We start from the raw sequence: 19,443 nt of genomic DNA, 5'->3' as shown, positions 1-19,443 counted from the left end.
AATATGATAATATAATAATGTTAGCATGGACCAATAGCTCAGTTGATAGAGTGGCCACCCATTTAACAAGTCTGAGTCCTAACCGCGGCGGCCCAGGTTCAAATCTGACCTGTGGCCATTTCCGCATGTTGCCCCCTTGTGTGACTTTCTAGACTATCCACTGTCTTATCAATAAAGGCTTGAAAATGCCCCAAAAAAACACTTTACGTTTAAATATGGAGGTAATTCATTGGTGTGTGAATTCATCAATATAAAATATGTTTTGTTATACAGCAAATGTATTTTCAGGAGCTCTCAAGAAGGCTTAAAACAAATTATTATTTATGTATATTGTGCTTGTTACATATCATGAGCTCCTCACCATTTTGTTTAATCATCATTTATCCTCAAAAAAACATGAACCACTGTCAAGAAAACAATATATTTACTGGGTATTGATAACTAGAGTCAGGAAAACTCATGGCAACCTCATGGGTTCAGATGTTCCTGAACTCAGGAACATCTTGATAAATACAAACCCACATTTTTAAATTATTATTATAATCGAATGTTGTATTCAGTATTTTCTGAGAGATGATTTTTTATCGCCAATGCTGCTGAAATGTAAACAAAGCTGTTACAAAATAGAGGGAAGTTTATTGAGACAAAGAGCAAGAACACGGCATGTTATCAGAGCCTGTTTGCTTAAGCTGTTCTTACTGTATAAAGGATAATTTGCTCTGTGGAAAACCCGCTCTTTGACCACAACACAAACTTCTCCGGAGCCTTATCTTAGTTGTGACACAATATTGGCCTTTTTCTCAAACAGGAGATGTCAGACTGTAATTTAGTCCTTAGACCTTAGCAGTCGTGAACAAAAAAATAAATAAATGAACCTTGCTTATTCTACATATTTTAATGAAGACTTGTATTGCCCATAGGGAACATGACTTAAACACTTTAAACAGTGAACACAACAAACATATTCAGACATATACTTTATATGAAAACGTCAGACAAAAGTGTTATGATAGTTAAGGTTTCTTGCATTGGCTGACTCAGGCTGTCTGAGGGACTTCCATACATGTGTGTTTACCATGATTTCCCTGACCTTAGTTATCAACTCCCAGTCAATATACTGTTAATGGATTTGAGTTATAAATGATAATTAAACAAAACGGAAATCACTTTTTGATGAGGAGCTTATGATGTGTAACAAGCTTGATATCCATAAATAATAAATTGTTTGCATTAAGCCCTCTTGAGAGCTCCTGAAAATAGATTTTCTGTATAATAACACAAATTATTAAAGACGTTGAAATTAAGGCCCTGTGTCTGATTCTGTTCTGTATAAGAAATAATGTAAATATACAATCCCAAAACATCATATCTCTCAGTGCTAACATTACTATATTAACATCTGAACAACATCACGGCAAAAATGTGTACTGCTGATTGATTTAGTTTTTCTATATATTGTACTATTCTCCTCCTTTTGCCTGCAGCTGAACCAGCTCTTCTTTCCAGGACCTGTGAGTGTATTCAGGTCCATCAGCACCAGCTTACTGCTGCCATCTACTGCTGCGGAGGTACAGCACAGCACAAATCATCAGTACACAGCAAAAAGAAATCCCATCTTATCATGATATTATTGTCTGTAATTATGTGCTAAAACACTTATTTTCTTAAAACAAATGTACAATATAATTTATGTCAACATATCCTTTCTTACCTTTACTATTTTAATAAAAGGTTTAAAAGTGTGACAGGATAATGAAGCTCTCACACAAGGCTAATGAAAAGTGACGAATTAACCAACGCCATGTATTGAGAAGGTGAGCCCAAAGAGAAACATTAATCTGGACGTGATGTGTGAAAATCTGAAGTTTGATAAAAAACAAAAAAAACAAACTGGAGCTCCTTTGACAATAACAAAGTCTGTTTAGTTTGTAGTACTCCAGAGATATTACTGCTGGAGAGTTTATTAATAGAAATCATGCATACACAACAGCAGCTAAAGCAAATACTGCAGTAGTGGCAACAACAGCAACAACACTGATTATATACTTTTTTAGCTATTTTCTTGAAAACTCACCAGTGTTCTTTATTAATAAAGACAACATAAAGGGAAGATAAAACAAAATATAAGACAAATATAATAAGAGCTATTGTGGTATATTGATTTTATAATTTTTCATGACATGCAGCAAAAATCTCTTCCACCTTTTTGTTTATTTAAAGCTTGATGTTGTCCCTGCCTTTGTTGATATGTGCAGTTGCACAACGAGGGAATATCCTCAATGTGTTTGTCTGACATTTCTGATCTCTAACCGACCCTCAAATGGACAGGAATTTCCATCATTGATAAATCCAACAACCCAGCGAGCAGAATATAAGTCAGGGTCAGATCAGTAGAGTCCTCACTGAAGAGATACTCTACAATCTACCAAGACTTACTCTAAACTCTGCAGGAACTGTAAAGTAAGTCTGAAAGACCTGAACAATATAAATGTACATATAAAATTGTGTTTTTTTATTGTTGAACTATAAGTAATTTTGTTGTTGTTGTTGTTTTCCTTTTAGGCATCCATAACCATGAAGTTGCTTCTGGCAGGAATTGTTGTGATTCTAATTGTGGAAACCAACGCCCAGCACTGGTACAACTTCCCCGGTGAAGCCTTTAACGGTTAGAAACCTTTTCAACGTCTCCACAAGAACAATGTGTATAATTATACATACCATATATCCAGGATTTCTAAATGACAATTACATGTGTTTTTTTCTGAATTCTCTCATTTACTTTATTAAACTGTCTGCTGTCCTGATCAGGAGCTCGTGATATGGGGCGAGCATATGGAGATATGAGGGACGCCAACTGGAAAGACTCAGACAAATACTTTCATGCCAGAGGAAACGCTGATGCGGCCCAGAGAGGAGCAGGGGGCAGATGGGCCGCTGAGGTCATCAGGTGAGGAGCATTATCTGCTTTTACATTGTTGAATGTTGCATATTAGTTTTTCCCTTCTTCTTTCTTACTCTTGTTAATAAAGCTGCAGATGGATCTAAGAGCATTCTTATCTCTTTGTTTGTTTTACTATTGGTAATTGTGGAGTACCTCAGGGATAATTTTCCGGCCCTTTATTATCTTCCATTTACAGTATATGCTACCAGCTCACATCATCCAAAGGCATTATCTGCTGTTATTTCTATGCAGATTGCAATCAGATCTATGTATCATTTGGTCACAATAATATCACCTGAATAATCAATCTGCAGGCGTACCTTAACAAGGCTCCATCTCAAACCTCCCTGATGTATAGAGAGCCTACATTTGCTCATCGTTATTGGGTTCAGACATCTTAGTTCACTATCCTTTAACACTGTCTTTGGTCTTGGGTCTTTTGCAGCACTTTGTAAGAAGGTTTTGAAAAGTACTTGTTTTGTCATCTGCTCGTGCTGATAGTCTTTGTCTATTTTGTCATTTTAGTAACGCCAGAGAGTTTATACAGGAGAGAACGGGTCATGGTGCCGAGGACTCTGCTGCTGATCAGAGGGCAAATGAGCATGGGCGCAACGGAGGAGATCCCAACGTCTACAGGCCAGCGGGACTTCCTACTAGATATTAGTATGAAAGCCATCGAACATCAATAATAAAACTAATGAAAGAAATGTCTAGTGTTGGAGTTATTGACAATACAGCTACAGTATACAGTGTTTTACACAACACACACGTCATGTGATTTTAACCCGTTTACTGTTCTATTGTGTTTGTTGTTACCATACACCTCTGATCTCATGCCTCTGAACCACCAGCCATCATTACTGCAAGAATGAATGTGTTCTCAGATTACTGATTAAATATTTTTTTTTAATTTGCCCACATCAGAAACAGTTTCTGACTTCGCCCAAACTTGCAAGAAGAATAAAATGCTCTGAATATAACACATTCAGTTAAATGTTTGTAGAGGCAGTTCACAGAGAGATCCCCCTGGGGTCGTAGTTTTAACCTTTCTGCAATGAAAAAGCTAACATATTCAAATTAATATTCCTCCTCTATATATTTTAACATTCTTGACTTGATTGATATTGATTGAAAATGTAAAGCATGAACTGATTCTTTGTTGGTGAAATAATGTTGTCTTTCAAGGGATTATGTCTGGTTCTCTGATGCATTTGTGGATTTAATGTGTCAGATCTCATCCCTGTCCATCTGTGACGGTGCTCTCGGTGCTTCATTCAGCTGTAATGTTCAGACATGGCCACTCAGTGGCAGTGCTGTCCTGCTGTCACTGACATCTGAGGAGCTTCATAGGGAATCTTCCTTGTGACTTAAATTATAAGTTTACTTTTATTCATATTTCACGTCAGCATGAATAACACAATAAAGCCCAAGGCTCCCTTGTGGCTGATACTAAGAGAGATAATGAATTTGATTACAATTAACCGCCAAAATGAAACAAAACAGTGACACGTCTTTCCAGAAACAGGTTACGCTGGATAATCCACAATACTCAGAGTACAGAGAGTGTTAACTTTTTTTTTTCCTGGTAAGACACACCGCTTTATCACATTGCATTTTAAAGTGTAATATTTCAGCAATTTGAGCACCACAAATGATCTTCCATTCACCTCTATTGTGAACAGAGAAATGTGAGCTGGATATCTCAAAGCCTGCATAGATAACACTAGAGGTGTGAGAATGTATGTTTTTCTGTAACTTTGTGTGAATTGATCCTTAGAAAATTCCTACAGACCATTTTAAAAAACATGTTACTATAAAGACATATTCAGATACCTCAAATTCTTCCAAAGGCCCTGCACACACCCACACAGATGATATCAATTATTGGGATTTATTAGACCTCAGCTCAGTGTGGAGCGACACTGGAAATTACACAAAGTCACCAAACTCAACCAATCAATAGAAATGATAAAGGTGAAAGTTGCCCCTCTTTAACAGTTGTAGGTTACATTAACAGCAACGATGAAGTTAACAATCAAGCACAGTCTGTTCACGACAACAAGTCCTGAGAATTGTTATAATCAGGCAAATGAGTGAAAACACCTGTGTGGGATGCAGAATGGCTGAGTTGGGTTAATTATAGGCCTATTTAAAAAACATCCTACCTTTTAACCCATTGCATATTGAAGTTAAAATATTTGATCTTAGTTCATCATAGTTTTCCATAATTTTGTATAGGGCTCTCAAAGTTAACACGATAACGCTTCAATTGCAAATTTGTTTTAACGCTACTAATTTCTTTAACGCATTAACTCAATCGATCTTTCGGAGGTTGTAGTGGGCTCAGTTTTAAAGTCAGAGTGGCATCATATGAAACTAGAAAACCTAAGAAATCCATTGGTACCAACCATGTCATACTAGCTTGGCATGGCCATTTTCGAAGGGGTCCCTTGACCTCTGACCTCAAGATATGTGAATGAAAATGGGTTCTATGGGTACCCACGAGTCTCCCCTTTACAGACATGCCCACTTTATGATAATCACATGCAGTTTTGGGCAAGTCATAGTCAAGTCAGCACACTGACACACTGACAGCTGTTGTTGCCTGTTGGGCTGCAGTTTGCCATGTTATAATTTGAGCATATATTTTCATGCTAAATGCAGTACCTGTGAGGGTTTCTGGACAATATCTGTCATTGTTTTGTGTTGTTAATTGATTTCAAATAATAAATATATTCATAAATTTGTATAAAACAAACATATTTGCCCATTCCCATGTTGATAAGAGTTTTAAATACTGATAAATCGCCCTTAGAGGTACATTTTGAAATATGAAATATTTTTCTTTTGAAGTGGTTTGGAGAGATGAGTCACTTCCAGCTGTCATCTTTGCTTGGTGTAGGTAAAGATTGCTTTAAAAAAAACAATCTTTGTTTTTGTTTAGCACAGCAGATAATGGGATATTTCCTTGTTCGAGTCTTTGGAAAATCTGAGCAACAAAGCGATGAGTGTTGTAAAAATAACTGGCGCTATTTTTGAAAGTTTGGCTTTTAGTTAGCGTTTAGGCTACAGTATATCTAAGATGCCAGGGCTTGTTAATGTTAGCTAAAACTTAAGCTCGTTAGCTAGCTAATCATCTATGCAGCGTGGTTAGCCTAACGTTAACGTTACTAGCTGACGTTAGATGTTAATTTTTTGCCTCAAGTAAGTTCAGCAAAATCAAAATGTATAATAGCGTTGTTTTATTGTTATTATTATTATTATTATTATTATTATGATTTATGTTGTTAATACCGCCGGGATAGTGGTCTCTGTCACTACATTTTTCGACATACTATATTATGACTTTTTTTCATGAAATCTTTCGACACACGATACTATGACCTTTTTTCATGACATTTTTTGACATACAATAGTAGGCTATGACTTTTTTTTCATAAAATCTTTCGAAATACTATACCATGACTTTTTTTCACGAAATTTTTCAACATGCTATACTATGACTTTTTTTCCGCTAAATTGTTCAAAATATAATATTATGACTTTTTTCATGACATTTACATACAATAGTATGAATTTTGTTCATGACATTTTTTGTCATACACTACTATGACTTTTTTTCATGAAATATATCGACATACTATACTATTATTTTATTTCATTAATTTTTCGACATGCAATAGTATGACTTTTTTTCACTAAATTTTGAAATACTTTGAAATACTATACAATGACTTTTTTTCACTACATTTTTCGACATACTATATTATGACTTTTTTTTATGAACTTTTTTTTACATAAAATAAAATGGATTTTTCATTAAATTTTTCGACATACTATATTATGACTTTTTCACATGAAATTTTTTGACATACAACAGTATGATTTTTTTTCATGAAATATTTCAAAATACTATACAATGTCTTTTTTTCACAAAATTTTTCGACACACGATACTATGACTTTTTTTCACTAAATTGTTCGACATACTATAATAAGAGTTTTTTCACTAAATTGTTCGTAACGTCAGAGTGGTATATAGGATGAGGTAACGGTCATCGTTACTCTTTGTCTGAGTAACGTGAGCTCGCGCTGCTCGGGTGGGGTAGCAGGCTCTCTCGTGCAGGCAGAGCAGACAACCGCAGTGGGCTCGTGTCTTTATGTTATACTGGTTCCGGGGCGCTGCTGTCAGAGTCTGAGCTCAGTCCGCTTTCTGTCGGTGAAACACACACCGAGTGATGCACCGACCAGCCAGCAGCATCCCTCACACATACCCAAAAGGAGGTGACTTGATCAGCATATGACATTCTCCAGGTAAGACTCATTTATTTATTAATTAATCGGTAAACATCGTTGCTCTTGTCAGTGAGGCTGTAGGAGTCTTGGTGGATGGATGCTGATCTGCTCAGCCTGTGGATGTCTCCTCAGCATCAGTGTGTTCACAACAGGGCGGTGAGCTTTGACCGTTCTTTGCTTTGAAAGTCTGGCTTATAATGGAGGGAATATATATACTCCTTTAGCAACTCAAGTTAAAAGATTGGAGCTTTTTCTGTACACACCTAATGCTACAGTCATGTGTGATTCATCCCTGCAGCAGCATAGTCTACGCCTATCATTATCGATTGTAGTTATATTGCTATAGGCCTTTAGTGTCTCATGAGATGCTGGAAGGTCATTAATTTTTAGATGTCCTTAATGGTCCAATTCCTTTTCCTGCTTCGTTTTATTAAACGGCACCTGAGGCATGTGCATACTACTCAGAGTTATCTTTGTGGAAATGGAAAATTCAGCCCTGACATCTACTTATTTTCTGTAATATATATAAACCCTATTATTCCATAACATTTGATGACATAGTAATTTCCTTATTCTTATTCTTATTCTTTGTTCTTTATTTAGATCCCCATTAGCTGCCACCAGCTACTCTTCCTGGGGTGCACACACAACAAAAACATAACATATAACAATACATATATATCACATTTTAAAGAAATACAATAAAAACATGTTCAAGACAAATAAAAAATAAAAAATAAAAAGAAGAGAAAATAAAATGTAAAAAAAATTCAGCCCTGATATCTAATTATTTTCTGTAATATAAACCTTATTACCCCATAACATTTCATGACATATTCAGTTCCTCCCATCTATCCATGGTGCTGCTAGTCACAAGACTGAAGTTGAGAACTGTGTGAGGACACTACTGCATCTAAGTCCAAGCCTCTGCTGAAAATACACGTTTTTTAAGAACCAATTTATTTTATTTTTTATTTTATTTAACCTTTATTTAACCAGGTTAGTCCCATTGAGATGAAGAACCTCTTTTCCAAGGGAGACCTGGCCAAGACGGTCAGCAGCAAGAACACAGAGTTGCAGACACAAATAGAGATAAAATACAATTCACAAACTCTAAAAGCACTAAAATGTGCATTAAAAGAGAACTATCTGAAGACAAATGGGGGGACAAAAAGGAACTTTTCTGGGAGTCAGCTGTACAACAAGGGAAGCTAAAAACATTGTCATGCCATAGAGTCTGCTTCTAAAGCCTTCATTTTAGACTTAAAAATATTTAATGATACCAGCTCCTTGATTTTTAGGTCATTTTGGAGCAAATTCCAGGCTGCAGCATATGCAAAAGCCCTTTCCCCAATTTTTGTCCGAGCTTTTGGGACAGAGAGCACAAAGAAGTCCTGTGAACGCAGTGAATACTGTCCACAGTTTTTTTGCGTAATAAAAACACTTAAGTATTGTGGGAGCAGACCCAGAATCACCTTATATATAAGGATGTGCTAAACATTGTGTAATGCTTGTAGGTATATCTGAAGCATATATATGTGGTGTGTCCTTTAGTGCCTGCTGTGTACCACTCTGTGCCAGTCCCGGCCACAGGGGAGGGCAGTTGCTGACAGGCGTTGTGTCTGGCTGTTCATTGTTCAGAGGGAGCAGGGGACAGGCTCACAAGGTCTGCTTTGCAATTTTATGTCCTTAGCTTCTGTCCTCATCCAGTCATGCAAAAACGCATTTCAGTAGCCATCGTCCACGTTTGATATCTTCGGGCTGTCTGATGTTTACAGTGCAACTCTTGTTTAGTTGGATTTCTGTCACAAAAACAATATTGTCCCTCGAGTCAACGCCACAGTGGAATATACAGTACATGTTAAGCTGCATTAGGTTAATAACAGTGGTGCAAGCCTTGTATGTTTTGCTATTATATATTAGATCTTTGAAGATTTAATATCCATTCAATATTTGGATTTAATTTTACCCTTTTATTCCGCTAAAATTAAGTCAAAAGTAAACATTTGGATAGTAGATTGTAGAGAATAATAAGACGCAGGCTTCGTCCGAAATCGCACACTATGCACTTACATACTCAATATGTGTACTACCATTCAACACACTTTTGTGTGAATAAACAGTATTATATATCTTTTCAGATGCACTAAGCAGTAATTTACGTTTTCACTTCCCGAGAGCCTCCTTGCCGGTTAGAGAAGTGTAACCATGGTAACCTCATGTGACCAAAATAGACGGTTTATGAGAATCAAAGTCTGATTAATTTAAAATATATATTTTGCCTAGAAGAGTGTAATCTTATACTTGCAGTTAAATGTAAGCCTTATTGATGTTACAGAGCTGTCTGTCAACGTTTGTTATGAATGTTGTCGTCATAACTGCATTGCATTGTGGGATATTTATGCTGTGGTAATGTCCAGCCTTGCATACTGTAATGATTACCATTAATAGTATCCAATTCAAGTACTATTGGTTTCAATTTCATCCCACCCGTAGTAGACAGATCTATTTAACGTGCGACAAGAGGAAAGTAGGCTCGCCGTGGTAGTCGGTGTTACCGGTGTTACACGGGGATCGGGCATACAGCGATGACAATACTTGCCCACCGCCCCCCACCGTCGTTTTGCTTTTTTTTTATAGAAATAAAACCCATATTGTTCATTTTGGCTTATCAGTACTGTGTTATCATTTTCCAATCCAATCCAAATGTATTTATAAAGCACATTTAAAAACAACAAAGTTGACCAAAGTGCTGGTCAACTTATACATAGTCGGACAGACACTACAAACTGAAAGTGAAAGTGTCTCATCACAGACTAGCATGAGTCAGATTTCACACACACGGGACAAGAGAGTTGACAGACAAGACAATGGTGGAGGATTTGGTGTCAAAGCAAAAATGTCCTCACAGTGACCAATAAAGAGGTTAACAGTGGGACAGGATAAAGATGGAAGAAGGGGTTTGAACAGTGGGACTGGGGAGTAGAGAACAGACAGAAAGAGAGGGGGAACAATGGCTGTGTCACAGCTGAGAAAGAGGGTGATGACCAGTGCTGTATGGAGGAGAGTAATGCATGCCTATTAAAGAAAGCGAGGGGCCACAGGAGAGCCATGATAGAAACCTGTAAGGCCTTAGAGGATGCACCCATCATGTTGACTTGTGATGTTCAAAGTGGAGCTGCTAAGGTTTCATTTCCCACCTTTTCCTTTAGGTCTGTGCTCACTTCCTGTGCACTGCCCTCTCTTTCACTCCCCTGCTTTCTCTCACCATCTTTGTAGCCTGGGATAGTTGTCTGTATATTACCTGCACTGAAGGACAAACACCCTCCCTGCAGCCTGCTGGGACCTTATTCATGCCGCAGACGTAGGATACTAAATTGGACTCCAGGGGAAGAAACAGAATAGGCCTCCGAAAACAGCCTCCAGCCCCGCTGCACAAATTATGAAAGATAATAACTATTTGGAAATATGTGATTAAGTCATTAACCTATCAAGACAAGTGATCTAAACGCGCTTGTTACGAGTTTTGGATAAACAAAAATATTCCTTTAGCTGCCTTAGCATTGTGGATGGCAGTGCCACAGGGAAATCAGTTATTAGGGCTGTCAACGCAATAATAACGCGTTAACGCAAAATTGTTTTAACGCCACTAATTTCTTAAACGCATTAACGCAATCGATCCTCTGGAGGTTGTAGTGGGCTCAGTTCTAAAGTTAGAGTGAAGATCATATGAAACTAGAAAACCTAAGGAATCCATTGGTACCAACCATGTCATGTAGCTTGTCCTGAAGGAGGCTAAATAACGCTACGAAGTTACATTTTGGCGAGGAAAAACTGTCATGGCCATTTTCAAAAGGTTCTTTTGACCTCTGACCTCAAGATATGTGAATGAAAATGGGTTCTATGGGTACCCACGAGTCTCCCCTTTACAGACATGCCCACTTTATGATAATCACATGCAGTTTGGGGCAAGTCATAGTCAAGTCAGCACACTGACACACTGACAGCTGTTGTTGTCTGTTGGGCTGCAGTTCACCATGTTATGATTTGAGCATATTTTTTATGCTAAATGCAGTACCTGTGAGGGTTTCTGGACAGTATGTGTATTGTTTTGTGTTGTTAATTGATTTCCAATAATAAATATATACATACATTTGCATAAAGCAAGCCTATTTGTCCACTCCCATGTTGATAAGAGTATTAAATACTTGACAAAACTCCCTTTAAGTTACATTTTGAACTGATGTAAAACGTGTAATTAATTTGCGATTAATCACAATTAACTCTGGACAATCATGCGATTAATCACGATTAAATATTTTAATCGATTGACAGCCCTAGTTATTATATAATATGTATAATATCTTCTTAAAATCTTTTCTTTCTAAGCTATGGATTTAACGCACCAACATTTAAGTTCTCTACTCCGCTCATAACATCGGTGTGGGCGGAGGTACAACAAGATACTATTTTGCCCTTTGGCAAAAACAAAAGATTCTGAGATAACAGAACCCATAGATAGGGCCTCAGGGTGGGTGTTGATTTTCATGTTGCATAAAACTGTGAGAAAGCTAAAATGGCGATTGAAACGATGATTTATGATAAGGCTTTTGTGAGATATGTGGTGCTGCAGTGTTTTTACAGACAACTGTATTACTGTCAAAAAGCTTTGTGTGAGCAATTGGAGCGAACAGCTTTCTGTTCTACACATTTAGCCTATAGAGGCTGGGCTGTGAACCACACTGTTGCTGCTGAATTACAGATGAAGAGGGTTAGGTAACATATACACCTTAGATCCACTGGAAATTAATTTATGTAAATATAATTTTTACCTGTTAAGTTACAGAGTATTTCCATCCAAAACAAAGGAACTGACCACATGTTATGCTGTTTTGATTATGGACTACTGCAGGGATGCATCTGATTAATATTTCTGTTATTGATTAAAATGTTGATTGTATTTATGATTGTTCGATTAATTCTTTATTACCTTATCGAACATCAGTAAATTGTCAAAAAAGTGCCAAAGGAGCTATCGTTACAGTGCTTTTTTAATCACGCAAATACTCAAAAATATTGTTTAATTACAATCATATAAGAAAGAAAGAAGCAGCTCATATTCACATTTAAGATGCTGAAACCAGCAAATGTTTGGCATTTTTCTTTCATGTCTAAAACAATTATTACATTATCAAAATTGTCCATTCATTTTATGTCGTCCAGTTAATTGACTGATTGTTTGTTTCACTATTTAGTATCTACAAACATGGCCAACTGTCTCCATAAGGTGGAAATCAGAGTATCAAGATTTAAATTGATGATGTCATCAGGCAACATTTTTTGCAGTTGGTCTTACATGCCTGCAGACTCGTATATTACGTTGTTTTTATGTAAATGTATGGGGGCACTGCTATGAATCTGAAATGACTCCTCTATTCCAGTACGATCACTGTGGCTGCTGTCATATGGTCCCATGAGTTGTTCCATTATTCACCGTCTGTGGAGGATTTATCTCCAGATGACATCATCACTACAGTCAGTCTCTCTGCAGCTCAGCTTCACAAAACAATACTGAGTTATACAATATTATAGAAAGTAGATAGTATGGCTGTCAATCTATTAAAATGTTTAATTGCAATTAATTGCACGATTGGCCATGATAAATCGCGATTAATTGCAAATTAATCACACATTTTTTTATCTGTTCAAAATTTAACTTAAAGGGAGATTTGTCAAGTATTTAATACTCTTATCAACATGGGAGTGGGCAAATATGCTGCTTTATGCAAATGTATGTATATATTTATTATTGGAAATCGATTACCAAGACAAAACAAAGACAAATATTGTCCATAAACCCTCACATGTACTGCATTTAGCATAAAAAATATGCTTAAATCATAACATCGCAACCTCAAGAACAACAGGCAACAACAGCTGTCAGTGTTTCAGTGTGCTGACTTGACTATGACTTGCCCCAAACTGCATGTGATTATCATAAAGTGGGCATGTCTGTAAAGGGGAGACTCGTGGGTACCCATAGAACCCATTTTCATTCATATATCTTGAGGTCAGAGGTCAAGAGACCCCTTTGAAAATTGCTAAATTTAACGCAAGTTTGGAGCATTATTTGTCCTCTTGTGTGACAAGCTAGTATGACATGGTATTCTTTAGGTTTTCTAGTTTCATATGATGTCAGTATCTTCACTCTAGCTTTAAAACTGAGCCCAGTACAACCTAAAAATCGCAAGATGCGTTAATATGTTAAAAAAAATGTGTGCCGTTAAAACTAATTTGCGTTAACGCGTTATTATCGTGTTAACTTTGACAGCCCTAGTAGATACATATAAATTGCATATATGAATTTATATGAATTTATACTGAGTAGTCATGAGTTTAACTCACTTTCTTATACACTTTCTTATACAAAGCTCATACTTATAAAAGCTTATACAATTCTCTTGGAATCAACCTGATTGTCGATCGTCCTGACTCAGATCTGGGTCCAGATGCTGATGGAAAACATTTTTTTCTATTATTATAATATCATATTTAGAGGATTGTGCAGCCTTGCACAGGTACAGTATGTGCTCTCTGAGTGCTATGTAGCTTTATGTTGCAGTCAGCCATATCAAGCTTAATTCAGATTAAAACCTAGGCAAAAACTTGGTCACGGCCAGCTAGAGTGGTCAATAGCGAGAAAGAAGTTAGAGCTGACAGAAGCATTTCACCTCTACATGTCCTGATTGAAAATATGCTGAACCTTTCAATCCATAGTGGTTGTGTTTCATAAGGTAATTTGAAAAAGCACTGTAACCTAATATATCTACCGAGTATGTGCTTCAGTTCATCATCTTCAACTGCACAGCTTTGCTGGCTGTTCTGCACTGTAAGGACTTTAATCCTCTGGTTTTCAGCTTGCCAGCAGCTGTTTTGTTTTCACTTTTTTCGTCTGGGTTTATAGACTAATCACAGTTCACTGTTCATCACAAGAGGAAATGGTTTTCTGGATTAATGCATCAAAACTTAGTCAGAGTTGCAAGAAGAAGTGACTCACCATCACATATCAGATGATGATGCGGCTCCTAAGAAATATCCACATTACATATTCAATCTGACATTCATATACAAAGTTGACCTTTCATATTCAAATTTGTATCCAATGATCGTGGTGCAGTATATGAATGTGATGCCGGATTGAGTCATATTTTTGTAAGCTTGAACAATCTGACATAGATATTGCTTTTTAAAGTTGTGTCTCTAAGTGATGTCTGATCAAGGATATAATGTGCCATAAGTATAACCATACAAAAGGCCAGGCTATATAACATTTACAGTCAGTTGTCTCTAAATAAAGCATGAATAGCCTGAAGGAGTTGGGTCAGCCCTTGTTGTCCAGCTCTTGACATTGTTCTAGTATCACACACATGGATATGACAGCCATATCAGTGCTACTCAAGTTGTTTTGACAGCACTGTCTTATTCGATTTCAGTTTTTCCTTGAACGTGTGATCTCTGTTTCTGCCTCTGTCATGCTTTTTCCCCCTAAACCCTCACTAGACTACTTTGATTTTGAGACAAAGCTGTCGCCTATCGCTTTCATCCACTGGTTACTATCGATCTGAAGCGGCTTGATCGGTCTTTTAGAGGCCAAGCTTTATTCTTGCTGAAGTGTTGACTTTTGGCTTAGGGGTATAACGTGCTACTACTATTGCTCTATACTAACAGGGAAAGGAAACATGCAGAAATCCAGGTCACATTCTGTGTTAGGCATGGTGAAGGAGGTATTGTTTCGACATTTCTTGTTTCATTGTTTTTGACAGTTCTCAAAATGTGTGCCAGTCTTTGAACTGTTGTTTCAACCAATCTTTCAGCTGGTGTATAGAGTGCAAAGTCACTTTAACATTGTTTCTATTCAAAGACAAAGGAAAAGATTATCTCCTCTGTGTCAGTGATGAAGCTGCAAGCAAACTTCCACAGCATGCATCAGCTGTCTGTTTTTCTTTCGATATTCTCCACTCATTGTCAATAACGTCTCTCTGCCCTGCTGCTCTGGTCCTGCTGTAAAATCCATTAAAGGTGCAGTGTGCAAGATCTGGCCACATGCTCCAAACAAATAAGGGTCTATGGCAAGCCTAAGGGTCTGTGGCAAGGTATTGTCAATGATTTAGTGTGGTCGCATATACGCAGCAATAAACACTCTTAAACACTTAAAGCATTAGTTATTACTTTGGCACGGTCCAAATCTGCAGTGGGAGGCTGTCTGAACGCTGTGGAGAGAAGGACTTGCCTTCCAGTTTGTTTTTGTTTCGTTCTGTTAATCGACACATTTGGGTGATGCCGTTATAAATGAAATGTTTGACATGTATCCACAGATATACCTGACTTAAAGGGACTGTTTGTAAGAATCAGAAATTGCTTGTTAACAGCGACACCTGTGGCCATTAAGTCAACGAAGGTCAGCGTCCTGTTGCTTGCGCTCGCGCTTGTGCTTGCTCTACATAGACATGAACGAGCATCGCTCAAAACAGTGAGGCGACACACGTCAGCTAAAACCACAATATCACTCTATTTCACCTGTTTGCCAGTAATGTTAGCTGTCCAGACGAAGGTCTCTCCATGAATCACTGCTGATCCTAGTGTTGGCTTTTCCTGCTTCAGCCTACCGACCGTGCCCGGAGGGAACAGGGGAAACACCGGAGTTTTTGCCAGAGACGATAACGTTTCTCGCTGCGGAGCCCCGTCACTTCCCTTTAAGCTGAAGAATGTCAGCATACACAATCGTTGTCAGTTGAGCTTGCCGATCACTGCTTTAGAGGATCGCGGGCGAGGTTCTGCAGGTTGTTCTCCGTGTGAATAAATGCTTTGACCGGTGGCAGCCATTCTTGCAATGCGCCGACGCACGTTGTGCAAATCGGCATATTTTGTAATCGTTGACATCAATTACGTTAAGGAATGGCCCTAGCTCTAACGTCAACACTGTAACCTCTTCACATTCTTTTGATAATGTGAGTTCATTTATTGAATGTTTTAAACTAAAACTCTGGCCAGATCTTACAGATTGCACCTTTTTAAGCTTTGTGAAGTCAGTCTCCAGAATGCATCAACACTTTTCTTTACTCCCTTGACATTCTCCAACACATCAATGACCCGCACCTTCAAGTAATCAATATCAAAGTAGTGACTAGTTGAGGCATGAAAAGATTTGTGAGAGATGTTGCAGGTCAGCAGGATGTGTTGTTGACACCATGTTGAGTCAGTTGTGAAGGTCAAGGCCACATTGTCTCTAACTCGAAAACATACAAGTAGTGTACTAAATCTCTCTTGACTGTGCCCCTACTAAACAAACATGATATTATCATCACTGCTTCTTTAAATACCCCATTGCTTTCCACACATGCAGTTACACAATCAAAACTCCCCTGGTTTTTATAGGTGTTGCTCTTTTTTATGACGGCTGCTGGTGACAGGAGTGGGATGCAAAAATATCTTAAACTTGACACCCTTGTCTTCTCTGAAATCTTCTTTTGCACTTTTCTCCGCCCATTTAGCGAAGATGCATGCCGTCTTTTTTTTATTTCTCTACCTCATCAGACGGAATTAAATTCAAAGCAATCCTTGAAAAAGACAGTTGCTTTGAAATCAGTAACATGTAAGTATGCCTTTGCAAGCTGGATCTACCGATGCAACAAAAAGATACTTTCCCAACTGTTGCTTTATATAATATCTTAAATAAATAATGTCTTTAAGCAAGCGACATCATATCCTGTTCGAGAACCGGAAAACATATGAAACTCAGAGTCCCCTACAGATAGATCTCTGGCGTGTGGTCTGAACCAGCTTGGTCCCCTTCTTTCACTGGTCTGCTTTAGCCTGGTGATGAAATGCATCTTGAGTAGATACACTGCATATCTGTACATCATGTTATCCCATACTGTAACCTGCTGTGTGGCTGAGCAGTGGCTCTGTCCAACTGTATTGTGTAGTGTTGCTTTTCTCTGTTAATGAATTATGTTTCTGCATGTATTGTATGACCCCCCTCCGTCATACAGCTACTTCAACAAAACCACCTTTGCAAAAAGAAAATGGTCTTTACTGACCCTGATAGGGACTTCAGACATATAAAATATGTTAATTAAGATAAATTAAGATAAATCCCATTTTACCTCTATTATAAACCAACGACAACATACCATATTGTTCAAAAGTTTGGAATCGCCTGCTCAAAAGCTTGATTCGGGACAGCCAGATGGCTGAGTGGACTACTCTATATTTTTGAATGGTCTTTCATGAATTTTAGGTTTTAGAAAGGTGTCTTTACAAATAGATGTTGTTTTATGTTTGTTTATGTATGATGGGTTTGCAAAAAAAAGTAATGTTTTGTACATGGAGAACAAAACGGTGTACAGGGGTTCAACCAGACTGACAATTGGATGAGCAGAAAGAGACAACAATACCAGGTAAATGAGAATATAAATAGTAGTAGTAAGTATTTGGGGGGCTTACAATCCTATATCTTAATCCTATTCTCCCCGGCCGTGCAACACTGTGGGGACATCGACTAAATAGAATATTTAATCATTTCATTGGGGCCAACATTAATTCAATTGTAAATAATACATTCGGTGTCTGAATTATACAGTTTTTTTATCTGTTCAAATTGCAGGAAAGAATACAAACATCAGTATAGAGTGTTACAGGAATGAGTCCTAAAACCCGGAAATGAGTTCGCACTTTAGCACTTCCGGTTCAATGGTCTGGAACTCAATGGGTTTTTGAATGGGTTTTTAGTTAGATGCCTGAAATAAGGTCTGTGGTTAACACAAGCTTAAGAGACTCTAACGTTTTGTTCTACGAAATAAAATACGTCAGTAAATATCCCATTCATGAATTTTGAAGCTTTTACGTGTCTTAAACAAGGCAGTTGCTAACAAGTGGCTAAATGAGACTACTAATCGTCATCACACCGACTCGTCCGCCTTTACAGCCTCATTGTGTATACTCGCGTTCATGCAACCGTGGTGTAGTTCGTCTATAGCCCATTTTACCTCTGGCGATTACATTCATGCTTCAAAAATCATAAAAGTGATGTTCATCTTGCTGAACAAAACGTGTAAGTATCATAGATGTGTGTTTGCCACAGAGCTTATTTTCTGCAATAATCCAAAAACCCAATGGAAAAATCCCATTGGCTTTTCGTCGAGGGAACCAAGACGATGCTAACTTCCTGGTTGGCCTACAAATATACGTAATCCCTGGAGCACTCTGTAACAGGTGATTCCAAACTTTTGATCGGTCGTGTACTTTTGCATGTCAATGTGTAAATATGGCGTGGTACTTCATGGTACTACATGAAGAATGTGTTCCTTCAAGCCGTTCCTTACTTAAATTCATGAATAATGAGTCTGTGAATATTACAGTTTAAACTGTGGATCATTTTTTTCCAAGTGCGTTGGTGTCCACTAGAATCAATGAAGTGATGCATAAACATCATTTCACCTCTCTTTATGGCATTAGCATGTAAATAAGTCCAAATCAGTTTCACACTCTGTGACTAAATCAGGTCACATTGGGAGGAAAGCAAAATGGCTAAGAAAGAAAGTGAGAGAAGATAGAACAAAAGAAAGCCTTCTCCCACAGCGCTTGGTGAAAGAGAAACCCATTCATAGCTGCATTAATCATGGGTGGCACTAAAGAATCGCACTGAGGCAACACCCAGACAGAGAGAGAGAGAGAGACAGAGAGAGAGAAGCATTGAAATAGTCCAATTCGTTAACTGGATCTGTCTGAATCAGTCTGCTTTCCCTTCACAGTTGTGTCCTATGTGATCTAGCTCAGTATAATTTAAACATCTGACTCTAGTTAGGCTAGGTTCAGCTTTGAACATTTATAGGTAACATATGTTATAACTACAGTGCAAAGGTTCAGTTGAGATTTTTAATGGCATTTTGTTGGCTGAGAAAACAGAGACTACAGTTTTGACTGACAGGCTCATTAACTTAATGCTCACAACCTGTAGCTACATTTCAGTAACGAGATGAATAGCATCAGATATGAAATGTTAATTAAATATGCAACCGTCCAATAGAGTTGTTTTAGAGAGTGGAGTTTTTTTTTTACTGATAACATCTTCTGGTTTCTTTTCTCAGACTGTTGAAAGCTCCTTCCAGACCCACATGAGACATTTTACAACTGAATATTACTCCT

The 19,443-nt window shown here is 37.7% G+C and overlaps 2 protein-coding genes across 4 annotated transcripts in view; both read left to right on the top strand.

The window, feature by feature from the left end:
• The first annotated feature begins 2,304 nt into the window (after positions 1–2,304).
• Positions 2,305–3,648, top strand: LOC141756563 (amyloid protein A-like). The gene is made up of 4 exons (XM_074616425.1): positions 2,305–2,460; positions 2,563–2,665; positions 2,809–2,947; positions 3,467–3,648. Exons 2-4 carry the CDS (start codon positions 2,575–2,577, stop codon positions 3,603–3,605), a joined length of 369 nt encoding a protein of 122 aa, XP_074472526.1. The 5' UTR covers positions 2,305–2,460; positions 2,563–2,574; the 3' UTR covers positions 3,606–3,648.
• Positions 3,649–7,091: 3,443 nt separating this feature from the next.
• apba2b (amyloid beta (A4) precursor protein-binding, family A, member 2b) overlaps positions 7,092–19,443 on the top strand; it is an 85,864-nt gene continuing 73,512 nt past the window's right edge. For 2 of the 3 annotated variants that reach the window (XM_074616330.1, XM_074616337.1), the window contains exon 1: positions 7,092–7,254. The gene's annotated coding sequence lies outside the window, so the exon portion shown is untranslated. The remainder of the gene's footprint in view (positions 7,255–19,443) is intronic. The other variant, XM_074616347.1, reaches the window with a different exon arrangement.

This window comes from Sebastes fasciatus, chromosome 2 (assembly GCF_043250625.1).
Source record: "Sebastes fasciatus isolate fSebFas1 chromosome 2, fSebFas1.pri, whole genome shotgun sequence".
In the NCBI taxonomy this organism is placed as follows: domain Eukaryota; kingdom Metazoa; phylum Chordata; class Actinopteri; order Perciformes; family Sebastidae; genus Sebastes; species Sebastes fasciatus.
The sequence above is the reverse complement of the archived record's forward strand: the minus strand, read 5'-3'. Positions and strand labels throughout refer to the sequence as shown.

Bases quoted from the DNA above. Each gene is read 5' to 3' on its own strand.
- LOC141756563 (XM_074616425.1), top strand. From the start codon at position 2,575: ATGAAGTTGCTTCTGGCAGGAATTGTTGTGATTCTAATTGTGGAAACC. The intron at 2,666-2,808 runs GTTAGAAACCTT...TGTCCTGATCAG, and splicing joins CCCCGGTGAAGCCTTTAACG to GAGCTCGTGATATGGGGCGA. The intron at 2,948-3,466 runs GTGAGGAGCATT...TTGTCATTTTAG, and splicing joins TGGGCCGCTGAGGTCATCAG to TAACGCCAGAGAGTTTATAC.